Source organism: Plutella xylostella, chromosome 17 (assembly GCF_932276165.1).
Source record: "Plutella xylostella chromosome 17, ilPluXylo3.1, whole genome shotgun sequence".
Classification (NCBI taxonomy): domain Eukaryota; kingdom Metazoa; phylum Arthropoda; class Insecta; order Lepidoptera; family Plutellidae; genus Plutella; species Plutella xylostella.
This window is the reverse complement of record NC_063997.1, coordinates 10,253,964-10,278,762: the sequence shown is the minus strand read 5'-3', so window position 1 is coordinate 10,278,762 and position 24,799 is coordinate 10,253,964. Positions and strand designations below refer to the sequence as shown.

The window sequence follows — 24,799 nt, the reverse complement described above, 5'->3', positions numbered from 1 at the left end:
AATACATATTTATATCAGTTTATTCAATAAATAGCCAAAATATTAGAGAATATCTATATTTATCAAGGTGCATCCAAAATTCACACACACACACATACGCAAACAAAATGGCCGCCGCTCGTGTATGTACACGAAGCGCGTTGGGTTGTTATACAGCGTGTTTTATTTTTTAGGATCATCGGTCTAGTGAACGTGAAGTTTAGGCTCTTTAGAATGATATCGATGTGTAGATGAGTCTGAGAGGGTGATCACCTGTCCTATTTATATAAATAAATATATGTGTTTATATATGTATATATTTATAGTATCATATTTGTGAAAAGTAGGTTAACAAATAACTAAATATGATGCAGTAAGTAACTTACTTTTAAGTTTTTATAATTTAGTACGCTAAAATACGAAACATTATAAAAATATTATCATTCATGTTTTACTTCATCAAAAGTGAACACCCTTGATTTGGGACAGATCTGTCACACGGCGCACTGGAGCAAGCTCTTGTCACGCACACATGCACATGTACAGAAAATGGAGTCTTTTGAAATAAAGCAAATTATGATCAGTTTTCAAAATGTAAATTATGAATCTATTTACTCTAGAGTTCATATTTTATTGATATCAGTTGATAGCTATATAATCTCTCCAAGTAATAAATATAAAAAAACCTGGATTGAAACTATAATTATATTGAAATAGAGGTATTTTTCTGTGATGGGTGCAGTTTCAAGCAAAAATCTGTAATCAATGACCCATAGAAATCAAATAAAACAATTATAACCAATAAAATTCATTGTAACACGTTCATTAGCTATCTGACAATAAATTACAATCGATACATTATTGAGTACCAAACAATAATACCCAAATATTCATATAAATGTGATTCCCGCGCGGGCGCTCTCTTCTGTCAAAAAGCGCCGGCAGACGGCAGTTACATGTGTGCGCGGCCGTTCGGCATAGGAAAGGTTAATAAGGGTAAATGAGAACCAAAGAGGACGATTGTCAAAGGTATATATGAACTTATGTAAAATGGCGCATCTTAAGCAACTATAAACTATACCAGTGGACGCGTACGCAACGCGTTCGTACGTCAACGCACGAGAACGATAATCAAGAGACTACCATACAGTATGGTCACTCCTGCTAAAAGTGCGCTCAGTGTCATCACAGTTAGCCTACAACAGCACACAAAACATGTACGCCTACCCTTTGACCTACAAGCATTTAGGGCTTCTATACTAAACTGCGATCGAGTTTTTTGCGACGTCGGATCGCAAAAAACTGAGGCGGTTTTGACAGTTTTTCAGGGCAAATGTCTATCCTCACCTGAGCTTGTTCCTCAGGTTGGTGCACTCCCGCGACAGGGTCTCGTGCGTCTCGAGGATGTCCTCCAGCTCGCGCTGCGCCTTCCTCTTGCCGACCTTCTCGCGCTGCACCTCCTCCTCCACCTCGTCCAGCTGACGCTTGAGCGCTTTCACGCGGTTGTTCATCTGTGGGAGGGAATTAAAGTTACTTATACGATCTGAATGAGGCAGTAGACATGATATTTAGCTTCATCCTAATATCTATACACGAGGGTACACAAAAGGACCCTTAACGAATGACGTATAAACTGTACTTTATACACGTCTGGCGCACCCTTTTCATTCAGCCATTCACGCGTCGGTTCACGCTTTACCGGCTGCATTGAAAAAGCAAGTGACCAATCGTAACGCAGAAAGGCCTTTCCTACCGAGCTGGAGCGCTTACTCGTTGAAGGGATCTCTTAATTTTCCCTACACATAGCGCGGCATTCGCTCGTTACGATTGGCCGGCCATTGACCAAACATCGCCGCGCTTATTATGATTGGCCGGCCATCGACCAATCATCACTTCGAACCCCTCACCTTCTCAATCTGTTCCTTGTACTGGTCGGCATGGCGCCGCTCCTCATCCAGCTGCAGCGCCAGTTCCTTCATCTTCTTGTCCATCTTGCAGTGTGCCTACTCCTGAGCTCAATCTAATACATAGCTTCAGTGAATAGCAGAACATTCGAAGACACCCGCGTGTCGGTTCACGCTTTGCCATTGGCCGCATTTAAAAAGCAAGTGACCAATCGTAACGCAGAAGCCTTTCCTACCTACCTAGCTGGAGTGCTTACGCCTTGAACGGATGTCTTCATTCGCGGCATTCGCGCGTTACGATTGGCCGGCCATTAACCAATCATCGCCGCGCTTATTACTATTATCCGGTCAGACACCAATCAGCCCCTCACCTTCTCAATCTGTTCCTTGTACTGGTCGGCATGACGCCGCTCTTCATCCAGCTGCAGCGCCAGCTCCTTCATCTTCTTGTCCATCTTGCGGTTGGCCTTCTGCTGCGCGAGGCGCTCGCGGGACTCCGCTTCTAGTTGCTCCTCGAGGTTGGCCACCTTCAGCTCGAGCGATGTTATCATGCTCTGTAAGTAAAAGTGGGGTATGGTCGATTTTACATTGGTAAATTATGTATATATTTATGGCTTTTGAAAACCGTAATTTTTAGTCAAAGGCGAGTATCTTAGTTCAAAATAAGGCACTGAGTAAACGACTTTCAGTATATCATACCACTTTTTGCAACATCTGTAGATGAATAGGTCACTAAGAGCGGTTTCAAACTGGCGTATTTTTCATCGCGTATACGGTCGTTTTAGACTACGCGCTTAAATGCGTTCTACATTACGCGCTTTATAAAAACCGTCTGAATCCTCTTACTCCTAATACTTTCAAATGTCACTTCCACATACAACAGAGGGTAAATGTAGCAAAATATTACAAAATTAGTGAAATAGTTTTTCTGCGTTGATATTATTCCACGTAATTTATTGATGCATTGCTATTGGTCCTTACTATGACCCATGTCACTCTTTCAATATCGGAAATGTCCGAGAGACATACTCCGAAATAGGAAAGTGGACAGGTGCCCCTGAAGGATTACTATTCATTAATCTGTTCTGTAGCCACATACCTTGGTCTTCGTCCTGGTGGCGGTCTCCAGCTCGGCCAGCTTGGCCTTGAGCTCCTTGTTCTGGCGCTCCAGCACCAGCTTGCCGCTCTCCAGCTTCTGCGTGCCCGACTTCTCCGTGCCCAGCTCCATGGTGAGCTGGTCGATTTGGTTCTGTGGGGAGGGAAATGAGGTATTATAGTGTGATGAATAAAACAAAAAAAATTGTCCGCTTCATCAGTACCAATACCATTTTTTTTCTTTTGAAGCTCTCAAAACTGCTATGAAAATATTGATGGTTTAATACTTTGACAAATTACATTAGTCCAGAGTATGGAACTGAGCGTACGTCGTATTGCAAACGCGTCTCGCACTGATAGGTGTCCTATAGGAGAGAGCGTGACTACACCGTGTTGCGAGCCACCTATTCGCTATTTAGCGTACGGACCCTAAAAGACTGTATCTTACTTAGATAGTCATCGATAAAATCTTATCATGATAATCATCTATCCCGCTCACTCATCCACCCGAATCGATGGCCAATGTGGCGCGTGAGAGATAACCTTGCATCTGCGCCTCCTAACCCATCCCCTTCGCCATAAGCCGCTTGTCACGTTACCTGTGACTTCCTGAGCCGGTCGTTGAGGATCTCGTTGTTGGACTGCTCCTCGTCCAGGTCCTCCTCCAGCGCCGCTATCCGCGCCTCCAGACGCTTCTTCTCGTCGATGAGGAGGGTGCCCTGAAATGTAACGTTATTTTAGTACACCAAGTTGCATATACATAGGTAAGTATTACAAAACAATATTCTTCATTCAGCAATTTTACAGAAATAGAACAAAAGGGAGCCTTATTACTTGCGGAATGCATGCTGTTTAAAACCGCCTCAAAAGTTTACCTGGACCTGGAGAATGAGTTTTGACTCGGCAAGGAAAGTCACAATATCCTTTAGCTCGCAGTGACGAATAGGCACTGGTTGCAAATAACTATACCTTGCTGCTGGTGTTATTGACGTCGTCGGCCTAGCTGCAGTAGCTGGGGACTCGCGTGTTTATGCTTGGAACCTAGATCTTTTAGGGAATGGCGTGAAGGGAATGGCAATGGCGAAAAGGCACTGGTTGCCCTCCCCTATAAAATAAGTATCTATACCTTGCTGCTGGTGTTGTTGACCTCGTCGAGCAGCTCGTCGCGCTCCGCCTCGGCCTGGCGCCGCGCGCTCGCTCGCGGACAGCTCCTCGGCTTGCTGCATCGCTTCTGCTTCCAGGACCTGCGAGGACTGGCTCCAGTGTGACAGACCCCCCTCCCCGCTGCGTCGCTCCAGAGGATATGCACAAAGGTTCCATTCGAGAGAGCCAGGTGCAGAGGGGTCACTCTATATGACGAAAAACGAAGTTTTTTGGCGCTGCTGCGCCAGCCACGACTCTATCTCATTGTAATAAATGTGCCGATTACACGAAACCTCTCTTTCGTTCGATTTTCGTCAGTTTACAGTAACTCTCCAGGTACTTCGCCCCACAGAGAATAGAATATCTTACCTTGCTGCTGGTGTTGTTGACCTCGTCCAGCAGCTCGTCGCGCTCCGCCTCGGCCTGGCGCCGCGCGCGCTCGCTCGCGGACAGCTCCTCGGCCTGCTGCATCGCTTCTGCCTCCAGAACCTGTAAATGTAAAAAAAAACATTCATGAACGTTTTTTTTTTACAAACTCTTAGAGTTCGGAAGTGTCGTGGGAGAGGAATACATTTACATTATAAATTGAAGGCAACTAAAAAAACATATGTTCTTGTTATATCTAGTACGTTCTTGTCCAAAAGATAACTATTATTATTTGATCCTTACACTAGGTGAACCTGTGTCGTACAAATCACATGCACAAGGTTACAATTTTGATTAAACTTCATGGTGCCTCTTGGGAGTGGCATATATACACTCTCTAGGGGGGGTTCACTTTGTACGACGAAAAACTAAGATTCCGAGAGCTACTGCGCGAACGATACTCTCGTTCGTTCGTTTTTCGACATTACAGAGTAGCCCTCCCGGGTGTTCGATTAGAAGAATTTGTGAAGCGGTCATTCTGCAACCAATGTACGGGGGTTGATGATGATGATGAATGTTACCTTAACGCGACGCTCGGCGTCTCTTGCGGTGGCGGCGGCCTCGTCGCGGGCGGCGCGCGCCTCCTCGCCCTCGCGAAGAGACTCTTTGAGCTGCAGCTGCAGCTTCTTCACTTGCTTCAGCGCGTCTTCTTTCACCTGAAATAAAGAGAGATGGAGATAATTGTTAGATATAGGTACGACGGATAGAATGTAAAAAAATGGGGACATCAAATACAGCCGTTTTTGTATCTTGTCACACTAAATTACTCCTATTCATGCAAACATTGACAGTTTCTTTGTTTAACAAAGTGCAAAAGTGTAAATCTACTTATGCATTCTGCAGCTGACGGTACATGCATATGGAAAACTTGTTTATTATCAAATTTATCAACATCCACCACCAGAAAACTTGGGCATAGTATATTTCAAATGTCACATACTGGTCGTGTATATTATGGCTTCACCTAGTAAATCCGTTTGTTCTGTTGTTGGTCACTAAAGGCCCTATTTAAGAAAGGAAACGGTATATTCGTGAATTTCCAAAACTCTTAGAACAAAAGTTATTCAGAATGACCCTCTGAGTCACCCTCTTTCAGCTTAGTATACCCTTTTTGCATCACCCTGTAGAGCACATGCCTTGTTAGCCAGATGCAGTGCTTGCTCGTCGTCCTTCAGCTCGGCCTCCATCTTCTTGCGCAGCGCGACGGTGCTTATATTTATGTACGGTCAGGTGCAAAGAAACCTGACCCCCCTCTCATACTAACAATGCTTCTGAGGGGGTCAGGTTTATCTGCACCTTACTGTACTATATCCAGGCTATATGGCACACATACCTTGTTGGCTAGATGCAGTGCTTGCTCATCATCCTTCAGCTCGGCCTCCATCTTCTTGCGCAGCGCGACGGCGGCGGCGCGCTGCTTCCTCTCCTCTTCTAACTCCGCTTCTAAGTCGCGAAGTTGCTTGACTATGCCGCGCCGCTTCTCCTCGCCTTGCTCTTCTTTAGCCTGGGAAATTGGGATTGGGTATTTAGGAGCCTTATAGGCGTGATTTATGTGGGCTAAACGATATTTACTCATAATTATGTGAGTTTACTTCAAGTGGTGCTTTTCTGGACGCTTCCGTGCTTCGGACGGCACGTTAAGCCGTGGGTCCCGGTTGCTGCTTCGGCAGCAGTCGTTAAGCCTAGTCAGAGGCCTTCGGGCGGCTTGAAAACATCTGACAGTCGGGTTGCCCACTTACCCGACAACTCTCTCAGCACAAGCTTGCTTGTGTTGGGGTCCACCAACCCGCACTTGGCCAGCGTGGTGGACTAGGCCTAAACCCTTCCTTCATTGGAAGGAGACCCGTGCCCCAGCAGTGGGGACGTAATGGGTCGTGATGATGATGATGAATGTGAGTTTACTAATCATTTGCTAACGTAAACATAGTTAAAACAACAAATTTCACAAAATAAACTGTATTTTTCTCTACATACACAATTAAAAAAACATATTTTCCGTACTGATTTTGATAAGACGTAACCTATAGCGCTCACAGCAGGTAACCTCAAAAATAAAAAACTTAATAATCGCTCAATCCAGCACGAACACATTCGTACAATTTCAACTCACTTCAATAAAAACCAAACACACAAACCTGCAGATCCCTCTCAAACTGCGCGCGCATCGCCTGCATGTTAACCTCCAACCTCAACTTGGCGTCTTCAGTCAACTGCAGATCGTCTTCAATCTCCTCATTCTGCGCCTTCAGTTCCGCCAGTTGCGACTCTAGCGCCCTCTTTGCTTTCTCTAACTCGTGGACGTTCTTGTCGGCGGTGCCTTGCGTGTTGGCGAGCTCGTCCAGCTCTGATTGGAGGAGGCGTTTGCTGCGTTCTAGTTCTTCGATCTGTTGAGGAGAGATTTTTTGTAGTTTAGTCATATTCATGTATTTAAGAATAGCTAGAATAGTATTATGCCCTGCATTATCATGGAACACAAAGCGTGGTCTTATGAAAACTGGAGGGGTTTATCAATAATTGCTTTAGTATCCTGTCCATTAAAACTATAAGGTGAAAGTATTATGTAATCAAAGCTTAATTTAATGCTATTACAACGCTATTTTATCTACGCTGTGCCGTCGTTCAGTCCTTCTTCTCGCCTTAAGATCGACACCTAAAAAGGTAATCTTGTGTATAAAATTGTAAAAGTAATGTTACCTTCTCGGCGGCGTCGTCCAGCTCGCGAGTGAGCGAGAGCTCGTGAGTGAGCGAGAGCACGCGAGTCTCCTTCTCCCTCGCCTCGCGCTCCGCCTGGTCGCGCTCCACTCTACCACCGCCCATTCTTCAGCCCATTTACTATTGCGAGTAAGTTATGTATAAACATATTATATAAGAGTAGTTTTACCTTCTCGGCGGCGTCGTCCAGCTCGCGAGTGAGTGAGAGCACGCGAGTCTCCTTCTCCCTCGCCTCGCGCTCCGCCTGGTCTCGTTCGGCTGCGTACCGCTCAGCTACTGCCCGCTCTTCCGCAACAACCTGAACAAAGTTATAAGTTAACAAAATAATATGGAAAACGTGATAAAAGGTTGGTGTAGCGATTTGTTATTTTATTACGATAGGGGTGATATGCTGAGGGTAAACTTAAACGGAATCAATAATAAGATTAGATTCTAAGCAATCTAAGCATACTGAATATATTTTTTTGATAAATATTGGTTGATCACAAATTAAATTACATATTCCACAAGAAACTTTCAGTTGACGCTTTGCTAAGTTAACCATAAACCGAATAATAAGAGATCATGAAACGGTATGTTATATAGGTATTTATTTATTTATTTAATTCTTTATTGCACAAATATATAATAAATGCACAAAAGGTGGGCTTAATGCTGTATTTTCTATATTTATTTAACTATCAGTCAATCAGTCAATAATAAAGAGTGAAGGTAAAATTTACAAATTGGTCTTTTTAAATGTCCTGCTCTTTTTGCCAGGCTCTACATCTACATGAATAGCCTGCCTCTCAACGTTACCTTGTCGAAGCTCTTCTGCTTCTTCTCGAGCTCCATGACCTTCCCGCGCTGCGCCTCCAGCTCGATGTTCGTGTCCTCCAGCTCCGCCTGGATCTTCTTTTTGCCTGGAGAATAGGTCACATTTCATAGGTTAGTTAGTTAATTTATAAATTGCCTCATTTCTGGTATGATCCTTTGGATCAAAGCTTTTGTAGCAAGGAGTTGATCATTCCAACCGCCAGTGTCTACGTTTGAAACGTCATCATCACTTACATCACCTTGATGATTAAAGACCTTTGTCTTTAGTTAGACTATGAACTCTGAGTAAAATTGTTCAGCTTTCTAATCCCTTTCCCCCCCCTAAGGGCTGCCACTTGCGGTTACTATACGCAGAGTTAGGGCTACCAGCAGCCACTGCCTCCGCCTTCTTCTTGCACACTTAGGGTTGCCACTAAGGGTTCTATACTCACTCTTGTCCAGCTTGTCGTTGGCCTGCTGCAGCTTGTCGATCTGCCGGTGCAGCGCCTCGATGTCCTTGCTGAGCTTCTTGTAGAGTCAGGGCTGCCACCTGCACTATACTCACTCTTGTAGAGTCAGGGCTGCCACCTGCACTATACTCACTCTTGTAGAGTCAGGGCTGCCACCTGCACTATACTCACTCTTGTAGAGTCAGGGCCGCCACCTGCACTATACTCACTCTTGTAGAGTCAGGGCTGCCACCTGCACTATACTCACTCTTGTAGAGTCAGGGCTGCCACCTGCACTATACTCACTCTTGTAGAGTCAGGGCTGCCACCTGCACTATACTCACTCTTGTAGAGTCAGGGCCGCCACCTGCACTATACTCACTCTTGTAGAGTCAGGGCTGCCACCTGCACTATACTCACTCTTGTAGAGTCAGGGCTGCCACCTGCACTATACTCACTCTTGTAGAGTCAGGGCTGCCACCTGCACTATACTCACTCTTGTAGAGTCAGGGCTGCCACCTGCACTATACTCACTCTTGTAGAGTCAGGGCCGCCACCTGCACTATACTCACTCTTGTAGAGTCAGGGCTGCCACCTGCACTATACTCACTCTTGTAGAGTCAGGGCTGCCACCTGCACTGTACTCACTCTTGTCCAGCTTGTCGTTGGCCTGCTGCAGCTCGTCGATCTGCCGGTGCAGCGCCTCGATGTCCTTGCTGAGCTTCTTGCGCTGCTCCTCCAACGCCGCCGCCGCCTCCGCCTCTTCTTCCGCCTTCTTCTTGGCGTCAGCCACTTGCAGGGTCAGGGCTACCACCTGGGGGTGATGGGTTGTTGTTTAAGCTACTCGAAAAGTGTGAATGTCTTCCAAGGGGATAGTAATATAACATGATTACGATATGGATAACAATGGGCAAGTAAAAACCCTGCCAGAGCAGGTTTACCGATGTTGGATGAGACTTTACGGGACAATATTGATGAAAAGTGAGTGTAGCATGTATGCTTACGCCGCAAGGGATATATAACAGGTTATTTTTTTATATTGACCAGTCAGAACGCATGTTTAGGTCCTCTTGCACACATGTCTCTCTAAACGTAACGCAATTGCTTGTCAATAACACGCTCCGACTCCTATCATTCCTTCCTTGTACACTACAAGCCATTTTGGTCAGCTCTCGTTTCAACGTCAACCTCAAGACGGAGCGCGATGGAGAACTTTTGTTACTTCTTAAATGCGCCCCGTGCTAGCCCCCTCCTGGTCATCTCTCGTGAATCCTACAGTATCCCCACCCCTCACCTGCTTCTCGAAGTTGGCCTTGGCCTCCTCCTCCTCGTCCAACTGGTCCTTGGCCTGCTCCAGCTGCTGCTCCACATTACGCAGCTTGGTCTGGAGAGCTAGCTTCTGTTTCGTCTCTTCTTCTAGGAGGGCCTGTAGAGAAATGATAAGGTTATAGTTACATTTTATACCTGAGAAGAATAACATGAACGTTTGTAAAGAGTAATCTTAAAAACTAGTAGATTGTTTAAATATACGTTTATTTGTTATAGGTATACGTTTAAAGGTAAAGCTATTTAGATAATTGATGACCGTGCATCAACTATGCATCAGCCCGCAGTAACAGTTACTGCCGCTAGCGATATTCACTTGCGCCTTGCGCCTCTTGTGCATGCGAAGCCCGACCTAACATTCATTGCTACCTCTTCATCATCCTCCAACCCAACGCCCCATACCCACGCAGCAATACCCACAACCACTAGCGATATTCACCTGAGCCTCGGTGAGTTGAGCGCCGATAGTACCGGCTTGCTTGCCCGCGGCAGAAGCCTTGAGTTCCGCCTGTTCAAGTTGTTGCAGAGCTGTCTCGGCCTCGCTCTGTAGACGGACGCACTTCTCTTGGATCTCCACTCTGTCGGTAGAAAGGTATGTTAGTATAGTGAGGGTATATAAGCGGACTTTTTTAAATATTTTAAGCAGAGTGCACAGATGATTACACAATACAAATATAAAATTGACCACTATCAAATAGCTATTAATCGCACTGCTACAGCTCATATAACTTGGCAGCACCAGCAGTTCACCATCAATATCCAATTCAACCACGTCAATGTAGTCTTTCACGCTTCTTTATACATATTCCTGTAATGTAGCCGCTGTTAACAACTTACTTAGAGCGTTCAATCTCATGCAACTTAGCCGCTATCTCCGCCAGCTGTGCTTCAGCCTGCTTCCGGCGGCGCTCGCCGTCGGCGCGGGCGGCCGCCGCGCTCTTCAGCTCTGTGGCGAGGTCCGCGTTCTCCGCTTCCAGACTCTGCTTCGCTTTCTCTAGGCCTGCGAAGGGAGATTTTGTTGTTAAATTTAGTGTATTGATTGTATTATTTACTCAATACTCAATCATTTATTGCATCCATAAGTTTTACAGGTATTCAATATGTCGTCATTGAATTATACAAGTGGTGGTCATGGTCAGGTAAAAATTCGTTAATTTCTCAAGTATGTTGATGCAGTAGTTGTGACAGCTTTATGCATAAAAGTGGCAACCGTATTAAAATTAAGCGAGTCAGTTATAAAAGACTACCCCTACTAGCTGCAAATAAGCTTAGAAAACCTAAGTATCTTCCAGAAAAAGCATTATTTCAACTAAGATTACCAATAATTGTAGGTAATATTTACAAATAATAGACGAGTCCTGGTTGCGTTGGCCGAGCTCATTCTCGCACATATGTTGCCAGTAATCCCTTGCCGAGTGGAAGTTACTCTCATCTCCATCGCAGGGGGGCAAGATGCTCGCATTCTCCACCTTATAGCTATCGTCTTTAGACAGCCCAAACTTCACGTACTTCTGCCGCCGCTCAGGCTTGTTAGCAGCCATTTTTAATATGCCGCTTTTATTTACATGATACAAATATAAACTAATAATAAATTTTCACTCCAAAATATTTGTAAACTGACAAAAATGCGCACAGAAAATGCGCTTCTCAGCTGACAGGTTTGACAATCTATTTTCGAATGTCAGTGTCAGTTTTCAATTTGGAATGATTATTCCTGGTTTACACGCAAACCAAAGAGGCCTGTTGATGCCTGACCTTCTTTACTATAACGTTAATCTTTAAAAATCCAAAGTGAACCTGAAAACCCACCTACTGTTGGTATATGGGAGCGCTGTTGTGGAAAATAAAAGTCGAGGTTTTGTAAAATTATCATCTCCTTTATAAAAAGCATCAAGAGTTATGGCCTCTTTACTGCATCTCCTTCTATCCCCCCGCTACCAGCTAGCACTGTCTCGCTCGCACTCACCAGCCTTGGCCTTCTTGATCTGCTCGTGCTGCTCCATGAGCTGCTGCAGCTCCTGCGAGTGCTTGTGTCTCTGGTCCGTGAGCGCCGCCTCGTGTGTGACAGCTTCCTCTTCGATGCTTCGTTTGAGGACGGCGACTTCTTGTTCGCGTTTGGAGCGGAGCTCTTGCTGGGCTGTGGGGAGAAATTGTAGTTAAGGTTGGGCTTTAGAACAGTGGATACATTTGTTGTAAGTGATTGGAAGGTATTGAAAAGCAGGCAGCAGGGAGGGACGGCGACCTAACTACGTGGCGCTAGCGTGTTTAATACACGGAATTCCATATGACATCCCTGGAAAGCTATGTATTTAAAAATCCGTCCGGTCTTGATGACGCCCCTCCGGATGTGTACCTTCCGGACCTTGAGTGAAATCCATATTAGGGATAATATTAGTTATGGCCAAAATGATATAGGCGTCTTAGGGATAAAATAATAAGTATGACAAACAGTTGATAAATCGTTTTGCATGGACGCTAAGGCCAGCAAGAACAGTAAACCAATCTAAAAATGATTTACCCAAAGCACTTTACAGCTGTAATAAATAAAGATATCTTATCAAACTAATCTATGTAATCCTAATCATATAAACAAAACATACCAGCAGTAGTATCCAGCGAGTCCAACAACTCGCTCTTCAGCGCTTCCAACTCCTCGTTCAAATCCCTCTTCAGCTTCTCAGCCTTGGTTCTAGCCGCCCTCTCGGCTTCTAAGTCCTCGTGGGCGTCAGCCAGGGCGGACTCGGCTTCTCGGGCGGCCTTCTGGGCGGCGGCACGTAATGCGCCTTCTTCGTCGGCTCGAGCCACGGCTGCGGCTAGTTCTTCTTCGCGTTTCGCTGGAAGGGGAGATGGTTGTTAGCACATAAGAGGAATGTATTTTACATTAGCTAAGACGGAATATAGTACAGTTTTTTTTTTAAATATACTCTGACTTGACAGAACCCATAACGAACGAGTAGATGGAACATTGTGTACATTCACAGACTACTCTTTCTTGTCCATTTATCTTCACATGGGAAGTTTACTAGTACAACTTTAGCTCTTGCAGTTACTCCTGAGTACAATTGCCTCTCGGAGCCGGTGGTCCTAAGTAACGGTACTCAGCGGTAGTAAGCGGTCCGCCTCTTGCCGCTGCCGGTGTGAGTACAACACTTACTGAGTACAATCTGCGCTTGGAGCGGTCCGCCTCTTGCCGCTGCCGGTGTGAGTACAACACTTACTGAGTACAATCTGCGCTTGGAGCGGTCCGCCTCTTGCCGCTGCCGGTGTGAGTACAACACTTACTGAGTACAGTCTGCAGCTCGTCGAGCTGCGCCCTGCGCTCGGCCAGCTGCTCGCGCACGTCCTGCAGCTCCTCCTGAGTACAATCCCCTCTTGCCGCTGCCGGTGTGAGTACAACACTTACTGAGTACAGTCTGCAGCTCGTCGAGCTGCGCCCTGCGCTCGGCCAGCTGCTCGCGCACGTCCTGCAGCTCTGTCTCCAGCTTGCGCTTGGAGCGGTCCGCCTCTTGGCGTAATTGGTGGTCCTGGAAGGGATGGTCAAGTTAATATACCGCCCATACACGTAATAGGGAATTTGTGTATAGCCATTATGAGCCTCCTAACCAACTCTTAGGCCGCGTCCACGACGCCAGCGGGCGAGCAGTGTTTATTTACTCTATGGCGGAGAATTAAGCACAAATCCCCGCCATAGAGTAAATACTACTAGTTGGTGCCGCCGCTACGCCCACTGGCGTCGTGGAAGCAGCGTGGCTTCCGATATATGTCAAAGAAGTGATGCCGATGCCTGAACAAGCAACACGACAGTAAAGGTGCTTTTTTGTTCATGAATTTGACAAAATGACAAACCAGATTGGACACCAAATATGGATGAAAGAAGACATGACATAAAACTGTACACCTCACCATTATGCCTTCCTTAGCCCAATGTAATAAACGCTTACCTTGAGCAATTTCTCTTCTAGCTCGGCGATGGCGCCCTCCTGCTTGGCCTTGAGCTTGCTGAGGTGCTTCGCCTTCTCTTCCTCCTCCGCTAGAGCTTGCGAGAGGTCGTTCGCACGCTCTTCTAGTATCTGTAAAATGTGGATAATATTTTAGTGAACGGTAAATTAGGTACGTGTATTAGAATTATTCTGAAAATTACAGAGAGTAATCGCCCTACAATCAGAATAATATAGACGCAGAAAAATATTCAAAGTTTCTCGCTTTAAAAGACTCGCTAAGCTTCAGACAGGCTGCCGGCATTGTTATATGAGGATTTCCGAGATATATTGGTCTTTGCTGTGGTAATTCTTTCAAGAATCCTATATCCAACAGGGGACGATCACTGGCTGACAATGACCTATCTATAACAAAGTACCTAGACCGCGGGTCTGTTATCGACGTCAATCTCGTATAATACGCGTTCCAACAATAACAGCGCTGTATTTATTGCGAATCGCCATATATTAGTAGCGTAGTATAAGTACCCATATAGTAGTAACGTTTATTTACGTCGATATCGAAAAAAACGCAGCAAAAACCATAAAAACCGCTTCACATACCTTCTTCTCCTTCCCCAGTTTTTGGTTAGTATCCTCACTAAGGGCCAGGTCTTCTTCTAACTTCTTGAGCTTGGCGTCGCACTGCACGCGCTCCAGCTGCAGCTTCTGGCGAGCTGCTTCCTCTTCTTCGAGCTGCTCTTCTAGGTCCTGGAAGGGGGATAAAGGGGGTCAGTTTGTGGAGTATAAATATAGTGGAATGGATAATGCTATACGTGGGGTCTATAAGTGATCGCGTCACAAATAAGGTTATAATTTAGAGAAGTACTAGGTTGCCGATACAGATTTTTACATAAGAATGCTTTATATAGAGGAACTAGCCATATGGCTAGATTAGATCTCAAATCGACTTTATGTTACATTACCGTATGTATCACCCTACTCACTGGTTCTCGCAGAATTACTGGCGTTGTATAAAATTTCCATATAGCACATGCTGAGTCAGAACCATTTTCCGGCAAATTACACAACACGTAAAATCATATTTTTTTCGTTTATACTGTATTCATATTGTTAGACTCACCTGTATATTCAGCTGCAGTCTCTTCTTCTCCTGCTGCAGTGCGTTACACCTCTCTTCCTCCTCTTCAATTCTCCCCTCGAGGTCGTGCAGCAACTCTTCTAGCTCTTGTTTGCGCGCGGCGGCGCGGGCGCGGCTTTCTTCTGCTTCGGCGCACAGTTCGAGTTCCGCCTGGGGGTAAACATACATTTATTATGAGAATGGACAGAAAAATGTAGTGTAAATAAAATTTATCGTAAAACAGTATTTACGCAGAATGTCGCGCATAGTCTTGTCGCCCGTTGTAGCACAGACCGTTTGCATGTTTTCGTTGTCATCCGTGGTAGTCAGCTGTGCATGATCATCCGCAAATTAGCGTATCGAGGGAACCAAACTTTAGAAGCAGTCACCTAGCTTTGCATAACTTCTGCAGTTGAAAATGAACCTCCTCCGCAATCAGTCCAATATTCACCTGAAACTTTTCAGCAAGCTGTGTCTGCTGGGAACGCTTCATCTGCAGTCTACAATGAACCTTATCCCGTCCACATGTATCTATTTTGTATCACTAATGCAAACGCAACAATCAGCATCTACGGCGCTGAAAACGAGCGTTCCTGAAACACACGTCTTCAGCCTTATATTCACCTGCAGCTGCTCGGCAAGCTGTGTCTTCTCAGCGCTGGCCTGCTGGAACTTCTGCTCGTACTCCTGGCAGCGCTTCATCTGCGTGTCCAGCTTGTCCCGGATCTGCCGGAGCTCGTCCTCCTTCTGGGTTAGTTTTTCTTCTTGCTTCGTCACTTCTAGCAGGGGTTTCACCTGGGGAGAAGATGGTAGTGTTAGTAACCTTACAGCTACCAAAGAAAGTGTATCAGACAATGAATAAATCGTCTGTAATAGGCGTAGATGCCAGTGATGATGATGATAGTTATGATCAGACATTTAACAACTAGCTTTTGTGAATAAACAAAAAGAAAACAGTCACATGTGAAGTCTTCCAAGACTTCCAAGTGAAGTGGCCGGGTGAAGAATAGTCAGAAGGTTCTGGCGCTCTATGGGAGTGGACCATGTCGAGTAGTGACGATTATGGGCTGATAATGGTGATAAACTACAATCAAATTATTGAGGGACGCTGAATAACTGTGTAAGTACCTATGATCAAATATATATAAATAAAGCTCTACACACCTTTATATACAACCTCCACCACTGCCAATTCCTGAGCTTTAAGTACGCAGCGCAATTCCTCTGTATGATCCGGATCGCGTTGAGCTGTTGCAGCCTCTTCTGGTAGTTCCTCCGGGCCATGTACCCTCGGCAGAAGGCCTGGAAGTTCACTATTAGATCCGTGATCTTATAGTCCCTCTCCTCTTCCAAGTGGGCCAGCACCCCGGCACGGAAGAAAATCTTGGACTGACCGACTCTGTACAAGTTATGATCAAGTTCCAAAGCCTCAATCATTTGCTCGCAGGCTTTCTTGCCATCCATGAAGCCTTTAGGGATGATGTTGGGGGTGAGGAGCTCGTATCGCTGTCTGAACTCTTGGAAGGGTATCCTGTTGGGGAACCCTTGTCTGCAAATACGGATGCCCTCAAGCACACCATTGCAACGGAGCTGGTCCAACACTAATGGCGCTTCGATTTTCCCCGCTCGCTTCTCGTGGTTAGGAATGATACATCTGACGAAGTTGGGGTTGGTATTGCGTAGAGTTGCCATCAGCTTGGTCAGTTGCTCCTTGTATAGTTGGGAGACGGTTCTGAACATTCCCTTGCGGGTTCTCGCTCCGAACTGCGTGTCGGTCATGGCTTGCTGCGCCATGCCCACGATCTCGGCGTCCTTCCAGATGTGGCACACGAAGGGATCCTGAGAGGACTGGAGCAACGAAACCACGTTTTCGTTCAGAGGGTCCATGTTCTTCATCAACCACTGAGCAGCTGAGTAATCCACTTTACCCGCGTAGTGAATGATGGCGAAGTCGGACGCGCCACGGAAGTCTGTCTTCATAAACTTAGGGTGAACAGAATGGGCGGACACCAGCTTTTCCACAAAGGTTTTGTCTGTAGCTTTGGGGAACCAGCACTCCTCATCCAACAAAGCCATGATACCCATGGGCTTGTCAATGAGGTCGATTGTCGGCTGCAGATCCAGTCCGAAATCAATAAACTTCCACTCGATACCCTCCCTCTGATACTCCTCCTGTTCGAGTATAAACATGGTGTGGTTGAACAGTTGCTGCAGCTTTTCGTTCGTGTAGTTGATGCAGAGTTGTTCGAAGGAGTTCAGTTCGAAGATCTCGAACCCTGCCATATCGAGGATGCCAATGAACGAGGCTCCTTGCCTCTTGGTGCGGTCGAGAGAGCGGTTGATGCGGTTGACCAGCCAGCGGAATAGGCGCTCGTAGCAAGCCTTGCCGATGGCTTCGGCGGAGAATTCCACCTGTTCCTTGGTCTGGGCTTTCGTCACGAAGTCTCGTCCGACCTTGATGCGCGGCTTGAGGAAGGCCTTCGTCATTTCGGTTACTGAGAGACCTGCAAACAGAATAATCACATTTTATTATATTTATCCCTTTTAATAAATTACTATGAATCGACTGTTTCTGACTAGGTACATTGCCGCGACGGATATTTATTTTTTATTTTATTTTATTTTATTTTATCGTATTCGGAAAACTTACAGCTATCTTAAACTAGTTTACATTTATATGATGCATCTAAGAGCCATTTAATAGTTTTCGCATATGGTAGTAAATTATTACAAAAAGAAAAACAGTTATGGTAAGTCTAATTTACACATTTCGTAAAACTACGCAATAAGCAATTACAAGAATTAAATTACGCTAACAGTGAGAATAAGAACTTATATTGTTATTTTAATAAAGAATACTAAAGCTAATCGTTTGTCTGGGAACCAAAGTACTCCGATGCCAAATTTCTTTTCAACGATAATAAACTACAGTTAAAAAAGTCAATCTCATTTGCCATAGCATTGAACTGTCTACTCACCCGTACAAAGAAACTATTTTGCCTATAGTTAGTGTTAGCTTTAGGTACGTGTAGTTGAAAACCAGTTCGACTTGATCTTGTAGGTACCTTCATCTTAACACACTCAATATTTTTATTTTAAACGTAGATATTTTTACTCGATCTTTTAATGTCCGGTCCGAATTGACATGAATAGGTCCACCGAATATGCATTGCAGCAACATTACTCCAAACATATTGTACCTCACAAGGGAGTATTTACTACCGCTGCACCATCTATTCATCTAAATCCCGTATAGCATAAACATTATACATATATCTTACCCAACAAGTGCGCAATCTTCTGCGCAACAGTATTATCGGGCAGCGTGGCCTGGTCCGAGTTGCGCTCCTGCTTGAACTGCATGGAGCCGAACAGCAGCACGGCCGACACGACACGACACTGACTACTGCTTGGTTGCCGAGACAGGTGTGTTTTAACGCAGATATTTTTACTCGCGTCCTAGCGTCCGGTCCGAAGGACGGAAATAGATCCGGCTCCATTTTATTAACACAACGTTGGTTGTTGCTCATAACTACACACGTCTGCTTCACCGAGCAACACCGTCAATAGTCCCATAAAACATATATTCTTACCCAACAAGTGCGCAATCTTCTGTGCAACAGTGTTATCGGGCAGCGTGGCCTGGTCCGAGTTGCGCTCCTGCTTGAACTGCATGGAGCCGAACAGCAGCACGGCCGACACGATGCGGAAGATCGAGTTGAAGTCCTCGATGTTCATGCCCATTATGTTCATGGACTTGATGGTGGCCTGGAACTCGGCCACGTCGTCGATACCTGGGTGAAAAAGGTTGTTATTATTAACTTTATTTTATTTGTTGTTGATAAAACAGACACAAATTTTAGGGAACCAACTACTACTTTATATGACGTCCGGCGCAGCCAGGATAGTCAGGGACTATTCTGACTGGATAATCCTTACACTTCAGTAGCAAAAACTAGAATCACTCTAGTTTTCGTCACACCATGTGTTATTGAAATGTGGTATTTTAAAACACATAAAATCTCTTTATATTTATACAGGGTTATTGGTAAGTAGACCTGATCCTTTCAGGAGGTGATAGAGGAAGGCATTTCCAGTCGATTATACCCTATAATGCATTATCCGAAACTTAACCATTTTTAAGATATTTAATATTTAAAGATTTTTTGAATTTTTGCCTAAATTTCATGTTTAAAACCGAAAATAAAAAAAACTAGCCATATTTCAATACTTTTTTTGTTTGTTTTGAATTATTAACATCTTAATAAACTTATTAAAATAATCAAATGTGCATTATTCAACTTAAATTAGACACAATACATCAAAATAGATAAACATTTTTAAAAAATATTCAAAACCTAAAAACAAATAAGTTCAATTAAAAAAGAATTTCATATAACAATTTTTTGTGCACTTCAGCTTAAAAACATTGTCAACTTATAAGCTTTCAAATGAGATATTTCAATATCAAATCGATTTAGGTATCACCAAGATATGGCCAAAACAATCAGAGAAGGCGGACAAAATTCAACAGAAAAACTAACAAAATTAGCGCAATTTAAAGGTAAAAAGTGTGATGGTTTTCAGTCCTGTTCACTTTAGTATGGAAACCCCTGTTGAGTTTTCTCCGCCTTCTCTGATTGTTTTGGCCATATCTTGGTGATACCTAAATCGATTTGATATTGAAATATGCCATTTGAAAGCTTATAAGTTAACAATGTTTTTAAGCTGAAGTGCACAAAAAAATGTTATATGAAATTCTTTTTTAATTTAACTTATTTGTTTTTAGGTTTTGAATATTTTTTAAAAATGTTTATCTATTTTGAGGTATTGTGTCTAATTTAAGTCGAACAATGCACATTTGATTATTTTAATTAGTTTATTAAGATGTTACTAATGCTAAACTAACAAAAAAAGTATTGAAATATGGCTAGTTTTTTTTATTTTCGGTTTTTAACATGAAATTTTGGCAAAAATTCAAAAAATCTTTAAATATTAAATATCTTAGAAGTTTCGGATAATGCATTATAGGGTATAATCGACTGGAAATGCCTTCCTCTATCACCTCCTGAAAGGATCAGGTCTACTTGCAAATAACCCTGTATATTTGTCTACTTATTGCGCTAACACCCAGTTGCAGAAAGCTTCATTAAAATATCACTTTTGCTAAAGTGTCATTACGACGAATGATTCCATTATTTTAAAGTTGTTGCACAAAACTTTTTTAGACATAGACAATTCTCCTTTAAGTAATGACCAGTTAAAAATATCTACTCTGTGCTCATTAGGAAATGAATGAACTAAGGAGTAGAAGTGAGTGAAGGAATGCGTTTTGATCATGCAAAAATCATAAAGTTTGGCATAAAATTACAATAATCAAAGAAATTCTACATTATTCTGAGATTTGATTCACCTATAACAAAACGCAAAATGAAATGTCAACAAATAAAAATAAACAAACAATACCACCGCATCGTTTTTCTTTATAATGGACAACATTTCAAAAAACTATAGCTGTTATAAATCGAAAACCATTTCGAGATTTAGCTCTAAAGGCCACAAAAAAAATGTTTTTGTATTTTTTGGATGTATCATTTTCGAGAAAATCATAAAATAGTAAAAAAGTGCTGATGACGTCATGCATCAGGTGCGATGCATTTTGATGATCAAAGCCTATAGATTTAAAAACAAAGTAACTGTCACTTTCATTTTTGATTGACGTTGACGTTTTATCGTGACGTTGTTGTTTATTTGGGTCATTTTCATAAATTCTGTTCTGACACTTTCTGACAATTTTTTTTATGTAAGACATTTTATATTGTAAGCAGATGCAATATAGGTCCAACGATTCTTTCCCCTTAGTATATATTCGGACACAGCCCGAACCGTAACGTGGCCCAAGTTGAATGCCTGTCTGATCTCCTTTTCGCTGAATCCGGGAGTCGCAGTGGATATTATCATATGCTTGTTTGGTTCATCGAGATCGTCTAACTTGATCCCTTGCCGGAAGTGAGCTATGAGTGATGTTAGGGTGTCCTCGTCGACAGTGACCTCCCTCTGAGGAGACCTTTTGCGCCTTGGACGTAATGTCAAGGAGTCTCCCCTAGTAATGAACAAGACATCAGTGTTTCCATAATTCAACATGTAGTTAGATCCAGATTCTTCAAGACAGATGATATAAGATTTCTCGCTTGTTTAAATTCTCCTGGATCTGTGTAGGGACCTGGGGATGTCCAGATGACACGAGCCGACCCATCCCACCCCGTCTGTTCTGGACCGAGTATCACTCTTTCCAAATCTCCCACTAGAGAGTAAGTTTCGTCATCCAGTGGATCAGCCACGGACGGACTTGTAGATCTTAAAGACTCGTTATCTAACAGGTCGAGATCAGGAGTATAGCATGCCTGAGACTGACATAACTGATCTAAACTGTTGGGGGGGGGGGCAGAACAACAAGGCAGATCTCCCAAATGGGCTTTCACTGACTCGTCAAACTCTGCAGCTTCGTCTTGTATCATCGTCTAAAAACTTATCAAAGTGATCCTTTAAGTTTTCCATGTTGATTATTGGATTGCTGTTGGATTATTTTATTATTGGATTTATTATTTAAATAAATTGGTTAGTACGTATTAAGAGATGACCTCTATATAATGTGTCCCAGAGCATGCCACCGCCTACGCAGCTGAAAAAATACTTCTGAAAAATGCTTCTGCTTATTTTTTTACATGATAAGTACTTCATAAATATCAATGTCATTTGAAAATGACCCATTTGTTGGTTGGCATGTAAACAAAGTTTAAATGTCACTTGTCAGTGTCATTTATGTTTTTTTTGGAGACTAAGGCAATAGACAAAAATAAAAATTGAGCCTAATATGTGACGCCACTTCCGGTTTTAAAATAATTAACTTTAAAGTTAAAAATAACATGCAAAAATTTATGTATATACAAAATAAAAAAATACGGGTCCTCTAATTTTCTATAAACTTTCCGAATAGGTAATAAAAATATAGGGTAAAGAAAATGAAATGTTGTCCATTACAATTTTGTGTTACCTACTTAACTACATAACTGCAAAATTATGCTGATACTGGAAGATAAACAAGTGAAAAATGCAGGTGTGACCTGAAATAAACTGCGGAAGAAAACGCGTTATTCGTTACTGTTTTAACTGGTATGTTAGATGCTGCTACACCCAGAGTCTCTGGAAGACCAGTGCCTTACGTATTGAAGAAGTACAGGAAAGCCGCTTTGTGGATATGCAGACGCAGGCTGGGCAGGTTTCATCAGAGAGCCAGAGGTGCAGGCACTAACAACCCGCAGAGAATTGAATAGATAACTTTTATTCAACAATCATAGTTATAAATATGAATTACCTACTATTGTAGTAATATTAAACATTAAAAATACAATTTTTAAATACTGTTTTTTATTTATAAAGAGATAGCACTGCATAGATAGATTGCGAAATTTTGGTAATGAATGAGTACTTGTGTATTGGTTCCGATTCAAGCACATACATGTTTTCCTCTGCTATAATAACGATTACAATTCTGTTTAAGACACTACACTGATTGAAATAGTTTCAAATACATAAATTATTATAAGAAAATAATTTTAAAATTGGTTATAATGGATGCTTTTTGGCTCATTAGATTTGAAGTATATTTGAAGGGACCAAACGTCAAAATAAAGTCACTTTAGTGGCTAATGTGGCTTTGTGCAACGCAAAAGTGAAGAAAAAACGACATTGCATAGACCTACTACCTCTAGACTGGCAATCGCCGTGTGCACTATTCTCTTTCTCACTCAAACCATAGATGTTGCCGACAAAAAAATTAAACCTAAATATGGGGAAATTTAACTTATCATAATAACAAAAACAAAACTTGAGTATATCGTCGGTTGATAGGAAAAAGACACTAAAGGCTAATTTTTCAATAGCCAGATAAAAATTTTGCTGGGAAATAATTTTGATGCTGTTGCGTCTCAATGTTTCTCAATGTTTGTATTACCCAGATAACATTTATCTGAATATTGGAAAATCAGCCTTAGTGAGTTTTTCCTGTCAACCGACGATATAAGAAAAAAAACTTTACTCATACTTATTTGATTTTAATATAATTATTTAATATACACAAACTGAGTGGATTGTATGATTCATTGTCTTCGTCCAGTCGAAACAATCCTCTTCAAAATGTGCCGAACACAATTTTTGTATGTTTCTTTGGTTCCCAATTTGTGCAACCGGTAATGTCTATCCATTTTCTTGATATTTTTTTTTCTGTCGGAAACCTATGAAGCAGAGATAAATGGATGAGCATGAGCATTATAATCGTGGGCCAAATATGTGATGGGGTTTTTTTTAAAGGAAACACGCATTTCGTATCAATACAATAAACTTTATATTATACAGAAGAAATCACACATAGAAGAAAAAAACGAAACGAACGTTTCCTCACAATGAGAGGCACCTCATTTGAAAGAGGAGAATGACTTCTACAAAATACAATCTTCACAAAAACCGAATTCGTGCGCCCCATTTGTAAACCCAACCCCAGTCCGTTACAATTTCTAGTATTTTCTTTGCATACTATAATATTTGTGGGTAAAATAAATTTTCAATAACTTGCAACACCATGTGATTTGTTATGATATGGTACCTCGTAATTTTTACTTAAAACTGATACTAAAAGACCTTACAGTATTAAAATTAGTATCGTTTTATATTAAAATCGAGCCAATAGATAGTACTATGATGAATGTAAGCTTGTTAAACTTGATAGTATCTACTTACATGTGAAAATATATCTCATCCATCATTCCATCGTGTTTTCGTTCAATATGCTCTATACAACCGAACAAAATCCACCCACCCATGTCACACACTCGTTAAGTGATGATAATAGTCTAATAAACTTAATAAACACCCACAAATCACTAGCAAATCAAAAATAAATAGCATTTAGAAAATTTTGTTGTAACTGTCAGCCTTTGTTTGGCACAGATTTTTCATTTGTTTCATTGTTTGGCACAGAGAACTGACGTAAACAGGCGCCACAGCAAAAAGGACAAAAAACATTTACAGCTTACCGTTTCTTTCTTACGCTTAATGTAGCTAAGCGTCTCTTTTTCGCAATGTCAGAACTGTCACGATTATACCCCTGTGCGACATTGACATTTCATTAGGGTAAATTTGACATTTCATTAGATAAAGAAGAATGGCGAAACCTGACCCGCTTTGCATAAGTTAGCAGCCACTAACCAAACCTATTTTAAGTTATTGATAAAAATGACTGTTATCAGGGAAAAATATTTTAAAAAATCTAAACCATGGGGTTCTTGAGATATTAGGGTTCAAAAGTAAATTAATTAAAGATTTTTTTTTCGTTAATTAAGGTTTTGATGAATGGTACAAGCACAAATAAGTTTTATAATCTAAATCATGGGATTCCCAATACATAGCGCATCACAGAATGTATTACATGATTTTATTTATGCAAATAATATCATAATTATTTTTGCACATTTCACACTCAGAAACCTATTTTTATAAAGAGACCAATTTCAAAAATTATTTCATTCTATTCAAGTTCTCGTTATCCCGAAGTAACATAAAATACTTTTTATCCAGGAATTCCCACGGGAACACTTTTAAAATCAATTTTTAACTCGAGGGTAACATCTAGTACAGTAGAAAGACTTGATCTTTCAGCACCTATATCTTCGTTCTCCCATGCCTCATAATAATAAAATTAATACCAGTATATGCTGTAGTCACGGACTACACACCAGTGTATGTTTCATCAATGGCCGCTCTGGGTCATGGCGCCATAGAGAAATCGCCATTCTCCTTTAAAAGTCTCATAAAACGTCACATTAAAGTGCTTTTCTGCAACGACTTAATTGGACT

General features: G+C 42.4%; 1 protein-coding gene across 3 annotated transcripts in view; it reads right to left on the bottom strand.

Moving 5' to 3' along the window:
• LOC105390409 (myosin heavy chain, non-muscle) overlaps positions 1-24,799 on the bottom strand; it is a 65,606-nt gene that overhangs the window by 3,232 nt on the left and 37,575 nt on the right. For 2 of the 3 annotated variants that reach the window (XM_048626998.1, XM_048626996.1), the window contains exons 7-29: positions 18,481-18,681; positions 16,052-17,391; positions 15,512-15,682; positions 14,891-15,058; positions 14,371-14,517; positions 13,771-13,899; positions 13,233-13,353; positions 12,430-12,663; positions 11,796-11,966; positions 10,667-10,829; positions 10,269-10,407; positions 9,798-9,929; positions 9,152-9,317; positions 8,058-8,161; positions 7,429-7,557; positions 6,683-6,931; positions 5,881-6,051; positions 5,069-5,203; positions 4,491-4,610; positions 3,578-3,697; positions 2,983-3,132; positions 2,255-2,437; positions 1,327-1,490 (exon numbers count right to left, since the gene is read on the bottom strand). In XM_048626998.1, the coding sequence (XP_048482955.1) occupies positions 1,327-1,490; positions 2,255-2,437; positions 2,983-3,132; positions 3,578-3,697; positions 4,491-4,610; positions 5,069-5,203; positions 5,881-6,051; positions 6,683-6,931; positions 7,429-7,557; positions 8,058-8,161; positions 9,152-9,317; positions 9,798-9,929; positions 10,269-10,407; positions 10,667-10,829; positions 11,796-11,966; positions 12,430-12,663; positions 13,233-13,353; positions 13,771-13,899; positions 14,371-14,517; positions 14,891-15,058; positions 15,512-15,682; positions 16,052-17,391; positions 18,481-18,681 (4,807 nt within the window). Of the gene's footprint in view, positions 1-1,326; positions 1,491-2,254; positions 2,438-2,982; positions 3,133-3,577; positions 3,698-4,490; positions 4,611-5,068; positions 5,204-5,880; positions 6,052-6,682; positions 6,932-7,428; positions 7,558-8,057; positions 8,162-9,151; positions 9,318-9,797; positions 9,930-10,268; positions 10,408-10,666; positions 10,830-11,795; positions 11,967-12,429; positions 12,664-13,232; positions 13,354-13,770; positions 13,900-14,370; positions 14,518-14,890; positions 15,059-15,511; positions 15,683-16,051; positions 17,392-18,168; positions 18,236-18,480; positions 18,682-24,799 lie in introns of all 3 variants that reach the window. The other variant, XM_048626997.1, reaches the window with a different exon arrangement.